Genomic DNA, 21,798 nt, shown 5'->3' with positions numbered 1-21,798 from the left:
TCACTGCTTGGCAGCTCTAACTCTGAATCTCTTTCTAAGTGAGTCTTCTAAAAGTATATATATTACACAGTCATATCACATGTATTTGTTATAATAGAAAGGCTTTGTCCCAGCCCTGCTATTTATGCAAGAAGCTCCATTTTAGGATCTTATGTGTTGCTTGGGACAAGGAGAATAGAGTCGTTTTTTATAGAATACAGTGTCATAGCACCAAATAAACCGAGCCTACCTATTATCTTTGCACTTGGGACTGAAGTTTAGGCTGCCTTTGGGAGAGAAAATAAGGCAAGTTCAAGAGGTCTTTGCTGAGTTTCTGATTGTTGAACTTTTAGGACTAATTTCTATGACACAGAAATACATTCCCATAGAAATAATCATCTCTGTTATTTGCGGAGATCTTTCAGTGTATAGGTATTCAGAGACAGCCTTCTTCGTTCAATGCCTGTATTCAGTCAAGCAGCTTTTTCAGACTCAAAGCAGGTCCTCCAAAAGGACACATTCTAAAAAAGCCAGGAAGTAACTTCCTAATACAACTTCACACCTCCCCAGATGTTAGTTTCAAATTAATCATCTGTTCTGGGGACAGCAGGTGGAAAATAATATTCCTGATAAAATGGGTCTAATAAGAGCTGGAGCACCTCTGCTGACTGCTACATTTTACAAGAAGGCCTAAGGAGATTTTTGACTGGATATAGGGGCAATATTGATGTTTAGTGTCTGCAAAAAAAAAATAATCCTCCCACTTACTTGATATTGAGGAAGTTTGACAAAGCAGATGACTGCACAACCTATTTTGATTTTGGCCTCATCAAGTTTAGGATCTGGGAATGACAGTTCTCACTCACAGAAGTGAGGCGATGGCCTGATTTGAGTTCCACACCACAGCTCCAAATCTTAACATCGATCTCAGCTGCCAGAAGGAGGACAGAGCAAGGAGGAAGCACATACCACTTTCTAGGATACAAACAAAAAGAACATTACAGGATCTTTTTCACTGAAGCTCCTTCAACAGAAAAGCACCTGGAGCAGGTCTGCAATCAGCTCCTGCAGTAGGTCCTGTCTAAACTGCTGTCCTCCAGCCCTCCTTGTTGCTTTTTCTGGTGCTGTGCTGTTCTCCTTTGATCCCTCACTTTTTTCATCCTGTGTTTTAGCTGCCCAGTTATATCCTCCCCAGCCCATACTTCTCTCTCAGGTCTTGCTCTCTTCCTTCCTCTCACTCACCTTTCCTTTCCTAATTTTCTCATTCACTTTTTTTAGGCTTGTTTGCTGCAGAGAAAGTAGAACCTGTCTAGCATACAGCTAGCCAAACCCCATGAACTAATTTTCCCTAAAATAAATCAACCCTCTTTCTAACTCTCTTAATTAACTACATTCCTAGCTATCTCCCTTCCTCCCTGGTCAGAAGCACAATGCTTCTGTGCTCCCTGCTGTCCCCTTTTTCCTGCATCTCCCCCAGCACAGGCTGCTCCTGCTATAAACTCTCTTTTTAATAGCAGCAGTCTTATTTTTGGTGCGGCAGCAACTTCATCCTGCCCTAGTTCATGCGGTGTACTTTTCCTTCTTTCTTCCCTGCACGATTGGTTGCTGCAGCTTATCACATGCGCTCTGCTCCCCTTCTGCTACAGCTTCAAAGCACTCCAGGTTTTTTGATTTGCCTCTCCTACTGCTCCAAGACTCTGAGTGATACAGAGAACCTCCTACAGCCAGAAAGCAACTGTGATTTTTAGCAATGATGTTTGCTATAACTATTTAAAGCACACTTAAGAAGACACATAATAAGTAGGTTTGAGGGAAGTGGTAGCAATCCACCCACTACGTTCCTTTTAGCTAACCCTTTAATTAAATATTAAAGATACGGTTCTCAGGAAGATTTAAAATAACCCACTGACAGAAAAAAAAGAGGCAGGTTAAAAAACAGCAGAGAAAGAAATAATCCCCCCACAAAGACTTACCATACCTTCATACGGCTTTTAACATAATTTTACTGTGCTGATGAGTGCTTTTCTGAGCTTTTCTGAAGGGAAATAAAAAACCTTATGCTTTCCAGTGCTAGATCCCCCTATATGTTCTCAAGGAGTCCCACTAGGGATCAGCAATTATTTGATGCCTAACTAAACATACTAGTTTCCTCTTTCATAAAGGACAGCAAAAAAATGTTTATAAAACTGAGTAAATAAATCACCCGAAATGTTATTCCTCACTCAAAAGACAGATTCTGCTGCTGGAAGCACAGAATTGATACACAGTTTGAGGGGAAAAGTATATACACACATTGATTACAGCATCGCCTCAAAATATAAAGCAGGGTGAGATAAATCACAGTAAGGTCTGTGCAGATTTGTGGTATGAAACACTTCCATTTATAACTGAGATAAGACACACCACGTGGGTACCACAAATGGTCAGAGAAGAAAGAGAAGAGGCAGCTGGCGGAGATGAGAAGTGTAAGAAACCAGCCATGTCCACAAAACCGAGTGGCTCTGACCTGCCTAACCATTTTGGTGAAGGCTTTGATTATTTTTCTCCCTCTCTAGCTGACAAACAGCTACACTGGCAAAACATCTACGGATAAACTGAGCAGAGTTTTTGCACAAGTATCTGCTGTGCTGCTTCTCTTCCTTCCTCTCTTGTTCTCCTCCACTGTGTGCAGTTTTAAATCAAACTCCAAACTCTCTGTACAGTGTCCACCGTTGCTGTAATACAAACAGAAACTGGTCAACCATTTTGATTTGCTCTTGCATTAGCCACAGAGTGGAAAGTGTTTTCAAAAACACCCCCTCCCCTCAAATTAGCTTTACAATTGATACTGTCCTGCTTTCAATCAAAATATCGCCACAACAGCTATATGTACAAAGTGCCTAGAATTTCACAGTAGAAAACCTATTACTTTGAATACAAACAACAAAAGTTGGCCAAAATGATTGAATTCCTGAGGCAACAGAAACGATACTGGTGATTTTATTCAGCATGTGTTCAATACGATTTTCCATTTGGAGTCCACATCTTTAATGCTTTTCTTATACCATTCTAAACATTACCTTCAGCTTTTATGGAGTCCCTTAGAAAGTTTGTTTTTTTTTTTCAATGTTTACCAGAAAACTTAAATCTTAATGATTAAATAATAGGACATTTATATACACCAGTGGGTTTTCTCAGATACTGGGCTCTAAGTACATACAATGTCTATTGAGTGAAAATAAAAAAGAAAATTCCAGTCATGCACATCATCTTACAAACTGTTCCATTTGCCTTGAAAATTTTTACTCTGTTACTGGCATACCATTTTAAAATTAAGCAGGTATTTTTTTAAGGTTGCTTTGTCCATTTCCATTTGTTTGTTTTGCCATTTTGAAGAAGTGACAGGCCACATGCTACTGCAGAAGGTACCGGCAGGGTAATAATGGTTCTGCTACCACCAACCACTCCAAGCCCAGGTGTGGATGTGTTTAAAAAAACCACCTAACCTTCAGCTAACTGCACTGGTTTATTTCTGAACAGCACATCACAATATCAGCATAGATAGCACATTGTAACCGGTTGGGTGATTCCACTTAATAATTTTTCAACACTAGGACCTTTCAGCATTTTAATTCCGGTTTCATTTATGAATTAAAGGTCATATATAGAGCACAAATGAGGTCTAAATTTAGTCACAGCAGACCACAGTTCCACATAAAGACAAATCTTCAAGTTATGTTGACCTGCTAGGAGACAAAGATAAACAGCACAGCAAACATGTACCTGCAATGCACTGCTTCCCTATTAAATATTAACTGTTTCATTTACATTTAAATGAACTGAGCAGTAATGGATAGACTTTCCAGTACTGCTGTTTGGTGCTGCTGTCATGGAAAGAAGCTGAAGACAATGTGGGCTGTATGGGGGCAAATGACGCAATCTCAGCATCCGCTCAGGTGACTTCAATGATGACCATTCTCCAGTCTTGAAATATAATCCTACACAGCATTTTTTTTTCCCTCTCCCTCTGTAAACACATCTGTTCATAAATAACTTAGGTGTCTCCTTGACATTCATGGTATGTAACTGAAGCTGAAGTAGAAAAGGATGGGTGGTGTACAGCACTGAGGAGATGTCACAGTACTTATGTTCGGCATTTTTGTCAAGTGCAGGTTGGTAACATCAGCCATCAGAGACAGGCGGGGTCACCCACCCATATTTTTCATGGGTCTTCACCAAACTCTTAAACGTTGCTTCAGCTTCCTTTCGACTGAATGACTTTTTTGACTTGCCAGCTTTTCTGCAGATACGGCCCTGCACCAAATGAAAAAAGAAAACCTTCATTAAACACGTGAACACGCAGCTGGGAACCGCAGCTTAACTTTTCAATGCGTCAAGCCAAAAGACATTCACTTACGGGTACCAGAAAGCAGAGTTCCCAAACTGGGGCAGACAAATACACTATTAGAGATGATTAAAAATTACATGCAGTAAAGGGGAAAAAAAAAAAAAAAAAAGACATCTGCCAGGCTATTTCTTCCCAGTGAGCCCCTGTGCTGGCACGCTGCCTTGCATGCAGCAACCAGCGGCGGCTGCTGCTGTGGCCGTGCCGCAGGGCTCGCCTCCCTCTCTGCTGCGCAGGGACCCCTGCAAGCTAATGAAGGGACCTCCACCATAAAGCATTTGGCGGGCAGACCCTCATGCCTGCCCTGTGGGGTCAGGGGTGCAGCCCTGGGCAGGCAGGGACCGCAAGGATGCCACAGAAATGGCACCTCGGCATGGCAGGGTGCCACTTTCCACCAGCTCATGGGGGCAGGTGGGTTTTGGGAGCATCCCCCTTCTTTCAGCCACAGGAGAGGAAGGGTCTCCCCGAGGGCCAGAGGCCATGGCTGGAGGAGGAGACAGGCTGCTGGTACCAGTGCCGAGGGACCAGCTTGGGGCTGGGGAGACAGAAAGAGGTTTCAAGCCAATTTTGATGCCACGCTTATAATATAGTCCGAGGTGTGAATATCACAGAGTTGGCGATTCTGAAGAACCATCCTAAAAGTGGAGTGTTTCTGTGCGATATGTCTCAGAGCTACTGTATCTCAGCCCTGACACCCCGCTGCCAACGCAGAACGTCACTAAAAATTACATCCATCCCACGAAACACACTCTGTTCTTCTTCTCATCTGACCCGTGAGAAACAAATAGCCCTGGCATTTCTTAAAGGCAGGATCACATTAAAACCAACTTGCTTCCAACCTACATAAAAAGAAATTCTAATTTGTTTATTACTCCTTCATGACAAGTTTGATCATAAATGACAATTAAACATACTCCATCCTTATTACTTTGCAATTAAATATTACCTCTACATGCACAGCAGTATATAATTTCAAGTCCTTGTTTGGCAACATAAGACATCTACTGAGTTATTAATAGCTTACCTTATTTTGCACATTGGTCCATGTCAATTACCAACTGAGACACAAGAAAGAAATCTAGCTGCAGATTTATTCCACTCTCCAGCAATAATACCCTTTAAAGTATTTACGCCTATTGGATTTGTCACAAAACAGAAGTTTAGTAATTTTTATAACTGTTTGATAGACTACACTGAAACCCTTTTTAGAATAAGTGGTATTTATGAGCAGATACCATTTACAGTGTTACAATTATTAAGAACCAAGTTAGTATGTTCTAATTTTTTCCATTCCTTTGCTCAAAATGATGCATCAGGTTTCCTCTTTTTCCTCACATCTTACCATCAATTTGGAATTTTAACCTAAAAAACTGTAATTCATAATCACATGTAACAAATAATACTGAGAAAATAATTCGGTATATGGAGGGGAAAAAAAGGGAAAAAAAAAAGGAGGGGGAAGAAAAAAACTCTGTCCTCAGAGTATCGAAGTTACTTTTACAGATTAAAATAAGTAAGATTACTCTGTAGCATGGACAAATAATTTAATTCTAGAAAGCTGTCACAAAAGTGTGTTTTGTATTTTAATAAGTCATTTTTCTGTGCAGTTTGACTTCTCTTTCAGAGCCTACCTTAACTAAAGATTAGGAACAGCCTCTAATTCCCATCTCCATTTATTCACAGCCAATTTATACCCATTTGGTTTTCACAAAAATAGCTATTTTATCTTTTGATGCTTTTACTCGCCTTTCTCCCTAGTTGCCATTTCCAGACTAGCAACCTATTTCCTCTTTAAATACCTTTTGATAGACTAAACAGCAAGACACTTTCTCTATCCCCATACTAATCTGGCAATTAATATTTCCCAAATAAGGATGATCTCAATAGTACTTAATTTAACCTTGGTAATAAATTTTCTTAGGAAATGTTCCTTTTTACTTCTGACAAAGGGAATAATTAAATAAAACCAGGTAACATATTTTTAAAATCTCATGATTGCCAGGTCTAATATTGCTCTTCTCTCAAGAATTGCTATGCCAGTTGGGTGCTGGAACATAACATATTCTCATTGACTAATTGCCTTACAGATCCTGCAGGAGTATTTTTGTTGTTACAAAACATGTTTTGTATTTTCTTCCTAATCTGAGCTTTTGTTGGAAGCATACTTAGAGAAGTATAGGAAAAGATAAAGCAAAGTGCAACAGAAGTTGAAACCAGCACAGGAAATGCTGTCCTTAAAATCTCATCAATTAAATATTTTTGAAAGTAAATATAAACCTACCCTACTGCTTAACTTCTGGATTAGGTCCATTTGCCACCTCTTGTCTCGCACGCCTGATTTTTTATCATTTAAGGCTTTGATACCTCTCTGAATTGCATGCACAGCACCTCGCACAATATGATCCGTGTCTTCTCCAGCTTCATCAAACTATTAATATTAATCTGTACCTAGCAATAGGATCTTTGCACTGAGATCAGTGATCGCTCATATGCACTGCCAGCTACTTACTGCTTTCAAACAGGGAAACTAAGAATCCTTTGGTGTTGCATTAACGCAGTGAATACCATCACATCTTCTAAAATTTTGCTGGAGCCGCAGCAGACAAAATGAACATCGCTCCATGAGTTTATTCTCATACTTCTTTGTTATGAATGTAACGGTTCATTAAATCTACTCCTAAAACGCATTCTGGTGCCATATGCAGGTTGTATGTAAACTGCATCATCAAAGACCAGCTAATGCCACCCGACTGTAGCCCATGTATTTCTGTGTTTATACAGAAACTAAGGGTGGCATGGTTAGCACTGTCTCTTATTAACAAATATCCTGCCAGGTGTTTATAATTTGGATAAAATTTAACCTTGTGGACTGAAAGTTTCCCTTTTTGGTGCCTCCTGTAAACCTAAGGTAAAAAGAAAGAGGGGTGGAATTTTAGTAAACAGTTCAGATGCATACTGAGCAGTATCTGCTGTCTTGATTTTTAGCTTTTTGCTATTCCCACAAAACTCTTCCAAGTTTAACTAAAAATGGCATTTTGCACACAATTATAAACGAAAGTGTCAAACAAACATTTTAACAGGCACCATTACCAGCTCTGACTACAGTTTATTTTCAGACTGCTACTTAAACATGCAGCCTTTTTAACTCTGCTCAGAAGACTATGAGCTGCTGCATTCCGTAAATATGATAAATACAGTACGCAAATACAGCGCTGGCCACAGCTCAACCACACACAACTGCATTTTGACTAATCTCTAAACCGCGCACGTCACTGCTGCCGTGGTAAGGAATACAGATCATCTGCACAGCCAATGTTTCCATGTGTCCAGCACCAAATCAAGAAAATATATCAAGCTGGTACCTGACCAAGATCAAAACATTACACAAAAGACTAAAAACCACAGATAAAACCCAATAAAGCCTTTCTTAACGACATTAATGTCGACTTTAGCTCTGAGAAGTCGCACCAGGAGCTTATTTAAATAGTTGCAATACTTTCAGACACTCACAGAGCGCTTTTCATAAAGGGATAACTGAAAACCTAATTAAAATAAGGAGTTGGAGAGAACATTTCAGATTTTGCCATCTGCTGTGACTTCATGTACTTATCAAGATATAATTTTAACAAGCTTAGAAACATATGAAAGGTGAAAGTAATGCCACAGCATCCAACTGGTTTACCCAGCCATGCTGAAATGCACGGGCACATGTGCTGCATTCAGCCTCCTCACCCACTTGTGCTCCTACTGCGCCGGTTTGCATAGCATGGTGAGCAATTGCAAGCCATTCATCTACTCTTGGCCCAAACTAATGAGTTTGAACAACCAGCTGGTAAGGATCCAGTCTATAACCCTGGTAACTGTTAGGAGAAAGACCTCCTGGAGCAGAGTCTGCTGTGGGCAGCCTTCTCAGGATCCTGGCCGTACCAAGGGACCGCTCCCTCCCACCATCTTCAGCAAAAGACCATCTTCCTCCCACCATCTTCAGCAAAAGATCACGTGTCTATCTCACATGTGATTTGGCACCCACATTTACAGACCACTGTGGGAAATCTGGGAGCTTTTCTGCTTCTCAGTGATGCTGCAGTAGGCTTCCACGTTCTTCCACAATCATCAACGCATCAGCATGTCCCTCCCTTGAGAAGGCTGTGTGACACTGAAGCACATCCTCAAAAATATTCAACTCAACATCTAATAGCGTTTTAAAGTCCTTCAGTATCACTATCAGCAATGTGCCATATCTTTTCTTCCCTAACACCACCATGTCATGAAGTGCTCCGAAGACAGAGTTAAGTCCTGCACAGAGATATCAAATATGAAGCCTGAGGCTCTTTAACCCTGTAATCCCACGACAACCATGTATCTGCCCACGTCTGGCCTGTGTATCATGAAAAACAGTCCTGACATTTCTTCTGGTATTTCCCGAATCAGGATGGCCTTGAGGGATTTCTTTGGAAGCAATGAAGGGATTTCTCTCTCTCATCAAATCAGCTATAGTAGGTCCCAGACCAAAACCCATCAGTTTTGGCATAGCACACAGCATCAGGTGTGCTTTCATGTCATACCAATTTTGGCACTACATGGAAGGACAGGACTACATAACGGTGGCCAGCCTTTCACAGGATCATATAATCACTGAAGTGCTGGACGGAAGGGACCTATGGAGGTCTCTAAGTTCAACTTAGACACTTGGAGCTGAACTGCCAACACAGGTCAGCTGTGGCACTGCGTAGCCAGGTCCTGAATCCTTCAAGGCTGGGCTCAGTCCTCTCCTGACACAAGTCCCTGTGTTAATAGGTCCCATTCTTTTCAGAGATTTATTGTACGCAGTCACCGGCCCTCACAGGACTGAGGTTATTCTGGAAACAGCGCAAGCCCCTGTGCTACGGGGTCTCAGAGATGCCACAGCAAACCCTTCAGGCCCATCCAGACTTTCTCTCCTGGACCGGTTAACAACAAGTTGCATTCATTGCGAACAGCACACAGCTAATAGACTGAGAAGCAGGCAAGCCTTCACGTCGTTAGCGCTGGTCTTAACACAGACTCCTCAGCCCTGCATTCCTGGAGATGCAAAGAACTCAAGGTTGGTCTTCCGAGGGCAAACCATACCTGCCTTCTGCACATGGGGCTAAAGGTGGCCCGTCATTTAAAGCAGCATAAGGGTGCATGGGTACAGCTTCATTTTCTTCCTTCATCTCCTAAGAGATCTCTATAACAGGCTCTAGTGACCCACTTCTAGGTAAATGTCGAGACAGAAAACAAGCAAAGGTTTAGAGAGGTACATGGTGACTGCAGGTAGTCACCATGCCACAGACTGCATCTGTGGTGATCCCTCCAAGGACAAGGAAGTAGACCCACAAGGATATGCTCATTTTCCAAATCTGTTGTCCCAGGCTTCTCCTCGGATCATACAAAACCTGGAATTCTTGTAAGAGCTGGAGCACACTATGAGCCTCTAGTACGTGACACGTTCCACTAACGTGCCAGCGACTGAAGGCTTTGGGCCTCAACTGTTCAAACTATGCAAACATACTCCAATCTTTTCTGATAAGTAACAGAGGAATACAGTGCTTAAGCCTGAACCAGTCCTATTCTAGAATATTTAAACAAGTTTTTAGAGCAAAATATTTCCCCTGGCTTTAGAGAAGCATTCAGAAGTGGAGCAATGCTAAAGTGAGCTACTGTCTTGCTCTCTGTGCAATGAGTGCCATGTGTCACAACATCATCACTGGAGTGCAATATACACAGTCTCTTCTCCCAATTACATGGTTTATAATTTTTTTCCTTCATGTACTGATGAGGCACAGTTAATCATGTCTCAAAAACTGCACACAGTTTACATTGCACTATATATAATTATTAGCCATAGCTAAAATAAAGCAGTATAGAAAATGACGCAGACAAATTCTGTTAACGTTGCAGTAAACGTAAATTAAAAATGGGATGTTTTCCTGCAAATGTGTAATTTCCAAAGCAGTATTTCCACACCTGTTTTGTCTCCTTTTTAAGAATAATCCATACAAAGAAGTAAGCTTTGGACTCGGCAAGCTCCAGTTTTAAAGCATCCTATAAATTGCTCCTTCTGGGAGTGTCTGGGACTGTTCTTTGTCCAGGAAAAAGAAATCTGAGCTCCAGCTGAGTAATTATTAACACTCACTCGTCTGTGTGCAGCCTGGTGCAAGTAGCTCCTAATCGATACAAACACTTACAGCCCCCATCCCTGTTTGACAGCTCCAGAGCACTGCACTGCTTTTCCTTGCCTTTCCCTAAGGAAAGAAACTCCCTTCTTGCATTTTATAGGTGGGACAAACTCTGTGTTGGCAAAAGACCGAGAAAATTTTGACAGCCGACCACATTCTTCGAAGGTGCCTCTTGCACTTCCAGGGCCAAAGGTGCCATCTTACAAAATGAATATAGAATCATAGAATGATTCGGGTTGGAAAGGACCTTAAAGATCATCGAGTTCCAATCCCCTGCCATGGGCAGGGATGCCTCCCACTAGACCAGGTTGCTCAAAGCCCCATCCAGCCTGGCCTTGAACACCTCCAGGGATGGGGCATCCACAGCTTCTCTGGGCAACCTGGGCCAGTGTCTTACTACCCTCATAGTGAAAAATTTCTTCCTGATATCTAATCTAAATCTACCCTCTTTCAGTTTATAACCACTACCCCTCGCCCTATCGCCCTAATCCCTGATAGAGTCCCTTCCCCATCTCTCTCGTGGGCCCCCTTCAGGTACTGGAAGGCTGCTATAAGGTCTCCCTGGAGCCTTCCTTCTCGAAGCTGAACAACCCCAACTCTCTCAGCCTGTCCTCATAGGAGAGGTGCTCCAGCCCTCTGATCATCTTCGTGGCCCTCCACTGGACTCGTTCCAACAGGTCTATGTCTTTCCTGTGTTGAGGACGCCAGAGTTGGATCCAGTACTCCAGGTGGGGTCTCACCAGAGCGGAGTAGAGAGGCAGAATTACCTCCCTTGACCTGCTGGCCACGCTTCTTTTGATGCAGCCCAGGATGTGGTTGGCTTTCTGGGCTGCCAGCACGCATTGCTGGCTTATGTTCAGCTTCTCATCCACCACATGGTGGGCTTCCATCAAAAGAGACGGTCCCTGTCCCCTTCTGTCAAATGGACACCTGCTAGTCCAAATGACAAAGGGTTGTTTTCTCTGTTGGTGAGCTCCTTGGACCACCTCTCTGTGGAATCAGGGTACCAGGAGAGTTACTGAGGGCAAGTCCCGGTGAAAAGGCTGGGAGCATGACAGCCCCTCTTTGCATCAGCCCACAGGTCCTCCACATCAGGAAACTGAAGTTACCCAAGTTAAAGACTGCCACAGATATAAAACCCACCAAAGCAAAGCAAAGCATCCTTTATGACAGGTTGTAAAGACAAAGGAGCTACAGCCCAGACAACAATGTCTATCTCCACATTTCCCAAAATTGCTAAAAAAACCACAGGAGTAAAAAGTAGACCATATCTGGGAATGTTTAATTGAGTTAAGACACAATTCGATAAGATTAGAGTCACAAGGCGATGTGCCTTTTCCCCTGCTATTTATACAAACGTGTCAATCGCTGTGCTATGATAAGTTTCATACTGATGCACATGGACATCTACTCATAGAGCCCCCGCTTCTGACTGTCCCAAGTACGTATCCTCAAATGACCTTTGGAAAGAGGATTATCTGCACTTCACAGGTGGAAAAGAGGAACATAGTGAAGTGATATGACTTGCCCATTACTGCACCTGAAGACCTGGAAGACAAACTCAGATAAGATAATCTTTCCTCAGCCTAAGTGCTCTAACTGTGAAATGTCCTCTGTCCTCCTCCCCGCCCCCCCTTCCCCCCCCAATATTATAAAACACTTCAATACGCAGTATATTTTAATAGAAATAATCTTGTCAAATGTACAGAAAATTTGACATTTACAGAAATTCACAGAAAATTTGAAAAAGTACTAACATCAGTTTCCTCTGCTTTAGGTTCTTTTATGGGCATGTATTATGGAAATAAGCGTTAAACTTCTTACTGCAGCTGGGGGTTTGTTGCCATTTGCAACACAAACCTAGAAACAGAAGGAATATCCAGCCATTCCACAGCTCATAAAGCCTGGCTATGAGAAGCATCTGAGCTCCAGGCCATTTCATAACGCAGGCTTAGTCTTCCTTCCTCAGGTTTATTTATAAATTGTCTTTGAATGCAGATTTGGGATTGTGACTGACTTGTAACTCTATCAAGGAGTCACTGCAGAAGTTCCAGGGGTTTTGGCGAGCCTGTGCAGACGAGGATTAAATCAATGAGGATCATTGATTTTAACAACGTGCACGAAATCATGAAGCAGATAAAAAGACGTTTCCCAAGGACAGACCCTGCACAAGGCAGGCATGTATCTGCCACACATGGCTGAGGATGGGCACACTTAATGTACCGCTCCCCAGTTTGACTTTTAACTGGAATGGGGCGAATCAGACTGGCACCCTGATCCTGTTTCAGAAGGGGAATCACCTGAATGTCTTAAGTGTGGTGCCCACTTACCTGTTTCATGCAGACCAAGAGGGACTGCAAATTCATTTTCATCAAAGCACACCTATGCTTCTCCCTAGCTTATGCCCTTTCCATTTCCAGCACAGTGCTGGTTTCACTGGTAACAGTACCATGTCCTTCCCGTGCAGCTTGTCCTGCAACTTCCAGGATCGACTCTAACTCTGGTTGGAAACAGCGGTAATTAAGACCAACACCGCGGAGTGCTCAGCACCCTCGAGAAATGACTCTGTGGAGTATGACTCAGACCAGCCCCAAGCCACATGCTTTCCAAAAATACCATGATATTCAACAGAAACCCCGGTATTCCATTTACAAGCGAGACAACCACGCACATTAAATTTAACATATATTTTGAGCCATTCAGACAGCATAACCACCACAGCCCCTGAAGTTCTCCCTGTTTAGCCATGGAGTAATTGCACCTGGCAATCCTCCCATCTCCTTTCACGCCTAATGTCAACGTTACCTTTCTTGACAGTAACAGGAGAAGATAATTTGTAAACTGGAAACTGCACGTGAAGGACTGAATACATCAAGGAAAGGAAGAGATCTTCACTGACTCTCAGCAGCTTAGGGAGCTGAGACGGGAAAAAGAAACGCAGCCAATATTACGTTACTTAACCAACATCCCACTTTGTGAGAGCAGACGCCCACTCGGGGGACATGCCTCGCATCACGCCTGGCAATAAGACTCCCGCAATACGAGGACAAGAATTACTGTGGAGTTAGAAATCTTCAATCTAGAAGTCTCCAGTCATGCATGGAAATCCCTGGGCACCTGCATATTTTCAAGGCTAGCCCGTATAAGGAAGAGTAAATCTTCCTCACAATAGAAAATGGGTTATTTGAAAAAATACAATTCTTCAACAAAGTATCTGACAAAACACCCAAATGCTACACAGTTCTCTCTATCTATTTGAACACTTTCACTGAGGAAAATGAGGTCTTTTTTTACAATTCAGGGAGGAAGAATCTTACTCTTTTGAGAAAATTCAATTTTTTAAGGGTCCAAAGCGGCAATTTTTAAATTCTTATTTAAGAGATCAGCCAAGTATTGCCAGGAAGAATTAGTTCTACCTACCATAAAAGCATGTTTTAAAATAAGCGATTTGTTTCAATTTAGTGATTTAACTTATTTGATGGCTATTTTAACAATAAAGATGATAGTTGAAAATATTTTAAAATTTTCCTTCTTATGCTTTGAAGGGGTAAAATGGGGATTATGTTCTCCCTGCTTTTTAAAAGAATTAAAACAGCCTCCTACTTCAATGAGTTGGAATCCCTGTGTCTTCATTCCTCTCAGTAGAATATATTTGCATAATAATAGTGGATAGTCAGAACAGCAATATATCAGAGTACACACGAGCAATATTTTTTCCAGCCCATTCATCAGTCCCAGCATCTCAACATAGCAAATATATATGCTCCCACTTAAACTCCAGCTTGAAAATCTGAAATGCAATAAAAGAGAAACCTTAGCAGGCCAATATATCTGATTTTCCTCTGTTGCTAAACAATATTCTTTATTACCTCTTTGGCCCAGCATTTATACCTTTTCACAGGGAACAAGGCCCGTAATACATTCTTTGTCTCCTCTGCAATCTTTGTACATGAGTCGATGTGTTATTCAACCATGGCCCTAAAGCAACATTTCTTCCCTTGATGATAACTGGCATCATTTGCGTAGGCAACTAATCGAAAGCAAAAAGCGAGCTGGTTTTATGTTGTAAGGCCCTAATAGAGTACAACGGCTCCAAATAATTCAGAGACCACTGTGTTCTCTATACGTTTCTGCAGCCTTTGAGATTAGCTGATTTATTCATGGCTGCAGTCCTCAAACCCAGCATCTGGAGTATGAAAATCCATGGATTTGCAATTAATTTATGCTATACATATTTGAAAGACCTGGAGCCTGCTGACCTCCTGGACACCATATAAGTCCCATCTGCTATCTGCTCACTCATACTTTTGCTTGAAAGGATGAAGAGGGAGTAATTTAGACTATGATTAACTGCCACCTTCTGTATCTGTTTTTCATAAAATAAGCCTGTTTCTCCTGTTTCAAGTCAGCTGGGATACTTGTATTTTTAAAATGGAAAGATACAGCAGTCCAATGGTCATGCAAGGCACGTACCTCTTGAAGCAAACTAACGGGATTCCACTGAGGTATTTCTAATGTTACAATGCAAGGGATGAAAGTACTATATACCATCAACTTTTATTTGAATTCAGGAAATTTTCCTATAGAAAATGAAGTCTTAATTACAAATAATATTCATTTTTGACTTAAATCATTATACAGAAGTCTACCACAGCAAGAGTACTTGTAACTACAGGTTCCCCGTTTCTATTTTAGTATGTCCTGACAAAACTTTTATGCTCCTCCTATTCACTGGAAGAATAAGGGAGTATTTTCCTCAAAACAAAGAACTTTTCCAAGACATGATCTGCAGAGTCACTAGTTACCTGAAAGCTGCCTTTGGCTGGCAGTCCTGTCCCCAGCCTCCAGAGAACAAGGAGCTCATAAAAAGGAGGACAAAGCTGCTACTGGTCAGCACTACTACAAGCTTAAGCCCAAAGTCTTCAAGGCATCAGGTGCAGCTGTATTACTTGTTCTTAAAACAAACAAACAAAAAATCCTGATGCATTATTTGGACACTGGCATGCATAGTTTTGTCCTCTCTCAAACTTCCATCAAACCAGCATCAAAACATTCCTTTCCAGTGAGAAACATCCTGGTTATCCTCTTCCACTTTTGGACAAAGTCTGCTCCTTTTCATTTGAGACCATATCATCCGCCATGTTTTCAAATGAGAGAGAAGATGACTCCTCCCTGAAACATGGGTGCTGCCTCAGCTCTGTGTGTTATTCATGGAGAGTCATGGTGAACCTCCTGCTGTTGCACCACTCTCCTATGACCAACACTGTTCCCCCTTCTTTCCTCTAGTTATGAATATTATTGTGACAATGGCACTGTTATCAGGAAGCAGACAGCAACAGTCTCAATTTTTGGTGGACAAGTTGACCATGAGGCAGCAATGTGTCCTTGTGGCCAAGAAGGCCAATGGTCTCCTGGAATGCATTAAAAAGAGCGTGGCCAGCAGGTCGAGGGAGGTCATCCTCCCCCTCCACTCTACCCTGGTGAGGCCACATCTGGAGTACTGTGTCCAGTTCTGGGCTCCCCAGTTCAAGAAAGACAAGGAACTACTGAAGAGAGTCCAGCAGAGGGCTGTGAAGATGATCAAGGGACTGGAGCATGTCTCTTATGAGGAAAGGCTGAGAGACCTGGGTCTGTTTAGCCTGGAGAAGAGAAGACTGAGAGAGGACTTCATCAATGCTGTTAAATGTCTAAAAGGCAGGTGTCAAGAGGATGGGGTCAGGCTCTTCTCAGGGGTGCCCAGCGACAGGACAAGAGGCAACAGGCACAAACTCCTGGAACACAGGAAATTCCATCTGAACATGAGGAAAAACTTCTTCACTTTGAGGGTGGCAGAGCACTGGAACAGGCTGCCCAGAGAGGTTGTGGGCTCTCCTTTGCTAGAGATATTCAAAAGCCACCTGGATATGACGCTGTGCAACCTGCTCGAAGTGAACCTGCTTTGGCAGGGGGGTTGGACTAAAAAAATCTCTAGAGGTCCCTTCCAATCCCTACCATTCCGTGATTCTGTGTTTTTTAAATATCTCTCTTAAATTATCAATAAACCATCCTAAAGGGTGCTGCTAGGAAGGCATAACGCTCAATGGGCAACTTCCACAGCCTGAACAGACAGTCAGCCATAGGAGGCTCTGCCTAGACAGGCATGTTGAACAGTTGCCTCAAGGACAACAAACAACTGGTATTTAAATTATTTTGTTAGCATGACTCCACCTCCTTGGCTGACACCCCAGCTCCCCAGTGGGCTACCATTTCACCCGCTCGGCAGGGCCAAGCTTTCACCCATGACAATGGGAGCCAGCGAGCAGCTGACTCTGCAGGAAGCAAGTACAAAGTCATCCCCTTAAAACCAAGGCTACAGTTGAGTTAAGGACAACACCAAGTTTTTTAAAATAAGATTCTGGATCCCAGACAGATAAACAGTCTTATGTCTTTGATGTACTGAGAATTCCCCTCAAGATACTGACTAGAGCTGTGTGAATAATTGATTTTCTCAGCTGAATAGCTGAAGCAACCAACCAAACAAACCCCAACTTGTTTGTTAATTAACTTTTTTTTTTCCCCTTGAAAACTGGAAAGAAAAAAAAAGCATAGTTTAGTACTGTTGAATTGTTTCATTCAAACAAAAAATGTCTATCTTCCATTTAAAACTTTTTTTTTTTTCCAGAAAAAAAATATCTAAAAATGCAATACTAGATTTGTGATAGGAAGCAAGGCTATGCATCCCGTAAAGCAGAACATCTCTCAAGCGAGGTCACCTGAGGCGTATGGTTCCTGCTTGGTACAATATGGACGAACAGCCACCCTACTTTAAAATCCAGCCCCTGGGAGACATGCTCAGGTTTGGGAACCTGGACCCAGGTTTCCCCACATACAAGGGCAATACTGAAAAGTAGCGGAAAAGTGCTATCTCTTAATTTCTGTGTTGCACACTTTTGTCTCCTTATGGACATAACTCCCGAGTGAAATGTTTCACCTGTGAGATGTCAGAATGACTTCTCTCGATTTTTCTTTTACTCTGCTAAAAGGTCTGTGAAATTAATTAAAAAAATAATCTGAATTTATCAAGAATCTTGACTGCCCAAGATGTATTTTCAGTGCTAGTTTTGTCTACTTTTTGATCACTTCATCAAAAAATAAGGACGTGGTATATGTCATAGGTTACTAGTAGCTCTGCCAAACAGCGGACCCAAGAAGCGCTGCAGTTCTCTCCAAAGAACCGGCAGAGAACAGCAGGGTTACAGTTAGCTCGGCAAAACGGGACTGATGAGAAACGTTGAATGAAATCAGCCACCTCGGGTTTATCACGCAGATTGCCAAAAGGAGGAACGTAGGCTGGCGGGAATTTCAGTCCTGCCTACTCACACCGGCACCCGCGCCGACGAGCTGCGCTTTCGGATGCGTCACAGGCTCGAGTATTCACAAGGATTTCACGCTAAACGATGGCGCTGAGAAGGGGTGACATTTCTCTGGAAGGTCCCATCTCCCGCCCGGCCTCGTGGCTGCCGCCATTTGCTCCCACAGGCTCGTTTTGAGGCGGTGAAGAACAGACCTCACCCATCCAGCCTCCCTGAGTAACAGCAAGCGTGCTGAATATTCCATGCTATTGCAAGGTGCAGGCTGCTTACCAAGATTACACAATTAACCTGGTGTAAGCCATGGCTATTTGTTCAGGATGGCTCCTCGCGGGCACCGAGGCCACCCCACAGCACGGCAGGAGTCACCCGAAACCAGCCCCGCACCGCCGGGAAACGCAGCGCCTCGGAGGCTCTATTTCCATTTGGGAAAAAAAAAGTACTAGGGTGAAAAGTAGATTGCCTGTAAAATGAAAAACCAAAGAGGGATGGATGTCGTATTTTGAGCCCTATTATGCAATGGAGCTGAGGTTACATAAGGAGGGGAGAGCGATGACAGAAACGTGGCTCCTGTGACGAGGAGCCCGGCTACGATGACCGGCTGGCAACCCATCACGGGCTGCACCTCTGCAACCCAGCCATTAAATTTATTTTCAGTATTACCTATTAACCTTCCCACTCGGAATGAACGAACCGAGAGATTGAAATGTGCAGGTTACACCTACTTAACTACTAAGTTACTGGCAGCAATTTATTTCTGCTTTTTTTTTTTTATCCCATATGCATTCTCTTTTTTTTTTTTTTTTTTTTTATAATTAACTTTGTAAACTTCTGGAAGAATGTTACTGAAACTCCCGCATTTTAAATGTGTTTACCAATGATGCACACATAAATAACCTCTGTTATCAGAAATCACTACTACTTTCTGGAAATCTCTTAAGTGGTTTAGGGAAGAAAATTGTCAGATTATATAGCTTAATATTTAACTAATAAAACAATTTAGTGCTTTTCTTCACTGAGCCATTTTATGATCCAAATAAATCTTAATTTAACCCTTTTACATTCAACATTCAATACTGAAAAAAGATACTGAATTATTAAAAAAATTGAGAGAATTCAGCATTGTCCTTCTAAATCCTTGTTTAAAATGAGAACTATGATCTCTATAAAAAGAGATGGGTTAACAGACAGTGAGATGAAGTAGGAGTAGCAAAAAAACTTCAACATATCCCAGGCTGAATGTAAATTAAGGCTCTGTTTTTTTCTGGTAGATGTTTTTTATATCCCAAGGTGACCTAGGAAACTTGACCTCTTCAAATGAAGTGCAGAGAAAAAAAACATCTGATTAAAAAGGGAGCAGCAGGCCTAAATCAAACAGAAATAAAGTCACTTACAAGAGTCCATTAAATAATCAAAAATAATTTTCAGTCTTAAGAGAAACCAAGCCTTTACTTCTACTCAAGCAAGCAGTTCCATAGAAGCAAACAGGAGTAACCTCATTTTTAAGCAAATGAAAAATATGTTATTATTTACTCTTCCCCTCCCCTCTTTGCCAATATATGAATTTGAGAAGTTATTTAGCATCATTTACTGACAGATGTGGACCTGTGCATGTCCCCTGGGTTCAAGGGCATTCAGGAAGCGAACATGAAAATCACCCTGTCACAGCCATGTGTATATTGCCCACTACAATAACCATAAAGGGGTGGCTATGAGTTTCACCAGCAGTATTTAACCATTTATTAAAAACAGCTTATGAAATACTTGTAAGGATATTCTGCTGGAGAGAGAGAAAGGAAAAAAAAAAAAAAAAGCATTGATTCAGCTCAGACGAAATCCTCTGCCGGGGGAACCAGGCACCTCCTCCGGAGAAGAGAGCTGGCAGCAACCTTTTAGCTGCTGCAAAACTGCAGTACGTACCCAAAATTACGTGTTCCTCTCAGGCAGTGAGATTTTTAAACCAGCCCAACTTTGCCGGCAGCTCAGACAGCAGTTCCAGGTGTGACCCCACGCCACACCACTGCCCTGCGTGCCAAGCCCCAAACCTGGGGTCGCCTCTTGTCCTCCCGAGGGACGCTACGCAGGACAGTGCCAGACAAAGACCTGGGGGCAGCGGCTCCAGCATCGCGCCCTACGCCAGCAGCAGCACTTCACACAGAGACCAGCAAGTATGGCCGACGAGTGAAGGTGAAGGGCAGGAGGCGGAAGGCTCAAATCCCAAACCCCACTGGAGCCTGAAGAGCCCCTTTGGTTTTGGGGTGCAGTAGGTGCCCCTCGGAGGCAACAGGCACAACATCACAGTGCCACATGCAGCAGAGCCAAGCACAGGGACAAAAGACACGCATGAGGACACGATGGATGCACGTGCTCCTTATTCCTCCAAGCTGCCCCGTACCTCCGTTGCACCTGCCCGAGAAGAGACACCAGAACAGAACACGTGTGCCCCTGCCTCCTTCCCACCAGCAACACCAGGTCCTTGGGGCAGACCTGCCACCCTGGCCTGGCCAAGGTCAGCCACAGGCAGGGCTTGACCCGCTGCCCTTCAGGGTTCCCATCCAAACACACACCCTCCCCCAGCCACACAAACACAGAGTGAGAGCCCACGGACGCCCTACCTGCCCCTTGACCAGGCTGGCCGCAAACTGCCTCATGACAGCCTCCACGGTGTAGGCGCTGGACCAGCCGCGGGGGGTGAGCAGCTCCATGCAGATGGCTCCGCCGTCGAGGACATAGCCGTTCTCCAGGCGGGGGCTGAGCACCCTCATGAAGGGTGGCGAGAAGGGGAAGTTGTCGGGGAAGGTGAGGTTGAGCAGGATGTACTCCGTGTTGGTCTCCTTCATGTCCTGCCACAGCACCGAGTCCTTGTCCACCTGGTGCAGCTTCACGTTCCAGTCGAAAAGGCTCTCGTCCACCAGCTCCACCGAGATGAAGCGGTCGCTGAGCCGGGCGATGTCCTGCAGCTCCTTCATCAGCCGCCGGGTCCGCACCTGCGTGCAGTGCTGCTGCCGGCCGGCGGGAGCCAGCGGACCCGACCCCGACGGCAGCGGCACTAGCGGCGCCGGCCCCGACCCGCAACCGGAGCCGGGGCCGGGACCGGGCCGCTGCGCCGCCTCCTTACCGGCGGCGGGCTCCCTAGCCGCCTCCCGCGGCTTCTCCCTGCCGCCTCCCGAGCGCGGCTGCGGGGGCTGCTTGGCGAGCTCCGGCGCCTTCTTGTTCTTGTGGCCCCCGGGGCTGCTCTCGCTGCTGCTGCTGCTGCAGCCGCCGCCGCCGCCCCCGGGGGGGCCCTGCGGCTGCGGCTTGTTGCTGCTGTTCTTCTGGTTGCCCCTGCCCCTGAGCGAGGAGCCCTGCTGGCTGCTGCTGCTGCGGTGGTGGTGGTGGTGCTTGGGGTCCTCCGTGTCCCGGTTGTGCAGCCGGATCAGCCCGATTTTCCGCAGCAGAGTGGCCATGTTGTGCGCGGCTCCGCTCTCCCTCTCGCCTTTATGGGTCGGTGGGTTGTTTGTTTTTTGTTTGGGTTTTTTTTTTTTTTTAATAATAATAATTATTATTATTAATTTAAAGCCCGGCGCGGCGGGTTTGCTGTTCGGGGGTAGGAGGAGGGGACGGCGCTGGGCGCTCGGCGAGGCCCCTCTCCCGCCGGTGCGGGCGGCGGGAAGAGAAAGGCGGCGGCGCCGCGGGGAGGATGTGCGGCCGCCGGCCGCCGCTCAAACGCCTCCCCTCGCTAGGGCTGCTGCGGGCAGCATTGCAGCACGGGGGCTGCTCCCGGCGACATCACGGCCCCGCTGCCGTGGCCATGATCCCGTGAAAATGGGAAAGAGAAAAAAAAAAAAAAGGAAAAAACCCCTCAAAACCTAAACACACCCGCGAGGGAGAGCCCCCCCTCTCCCTT

At 44.2% G+C, this 21,798-nt stretch overlaps 1 protein-coding gene across 2 annotated transcripts; it reads right to left on the bottom strand.

Moving 5' to 3' along the window:
* Positions 1-2,946: 2,946 nt before the first annotated feature.
* Positions 2,947-21,358, bottom strand: UBE2QL1 (ubiquitin conjugating enzyme E2 QL1). Of its 2 annotated transcripts, XM_074146565.1 has the most exons (3): positions 21,087-21,358; positions 20,528-21,044; positions 2,947-4,272 (listed from the first exon to the last, which is right to left on the bottom strand). In XM_074146565.1, exons 1-3 carry the CDS (start codon positions 21,356-21,358, stop codon positions 4,141-4,143), a joined length of 921 nt encoding a protein of 306 aa, XP_074002666.1. In that variant the 3' UTR covers positions 2,947-4,140. The 2 variants fall into 2 exon arrangements, with proteins under 2 accessions (XP_074002666.1, XP_074002665.1); XM_074146564.1 differs by having other exon boundaries at positions 20,528-21,358.
* Positions 21,359-21,798: the final 440 nt, after the last annotated feature.

Source organism: Numenius arquata, chromosome 4 (genome assembly GCF_964106895.1).
Source record: "Numenius arquata chromosome 4, bNumArq3.hap1.1, whole genome shotgun sequence".
Classification (NCBI taxonomy): Eukaryota; Metazoa; Chordata; class Aves; order Charadriiformes; family Scolopacidae; genus Numenius; species Numenius arquata.
The sequence above is the reverse complement of the archived record's forward strand: the minus strand, read 5'-3'. Positions and strand labels throughout refer to the sequence as shown.

Coding starts and splice junctions, on each gene's coding strand:
- UBE2QL1 (XM_074146564.1), bottom strand. CDS start 21,358: ATGGCCACTCTGCTGCGGAAAATCGGGCTGATCCGGCTGCACAACCGG. Junction 4,273..20,527: donor CCAGCCTGGTCAAGGGGCAG/GTAGGGCGTCCG, acceptor CATTTGGTGCAG/GGCCGTATCTGCAGAAAAGC.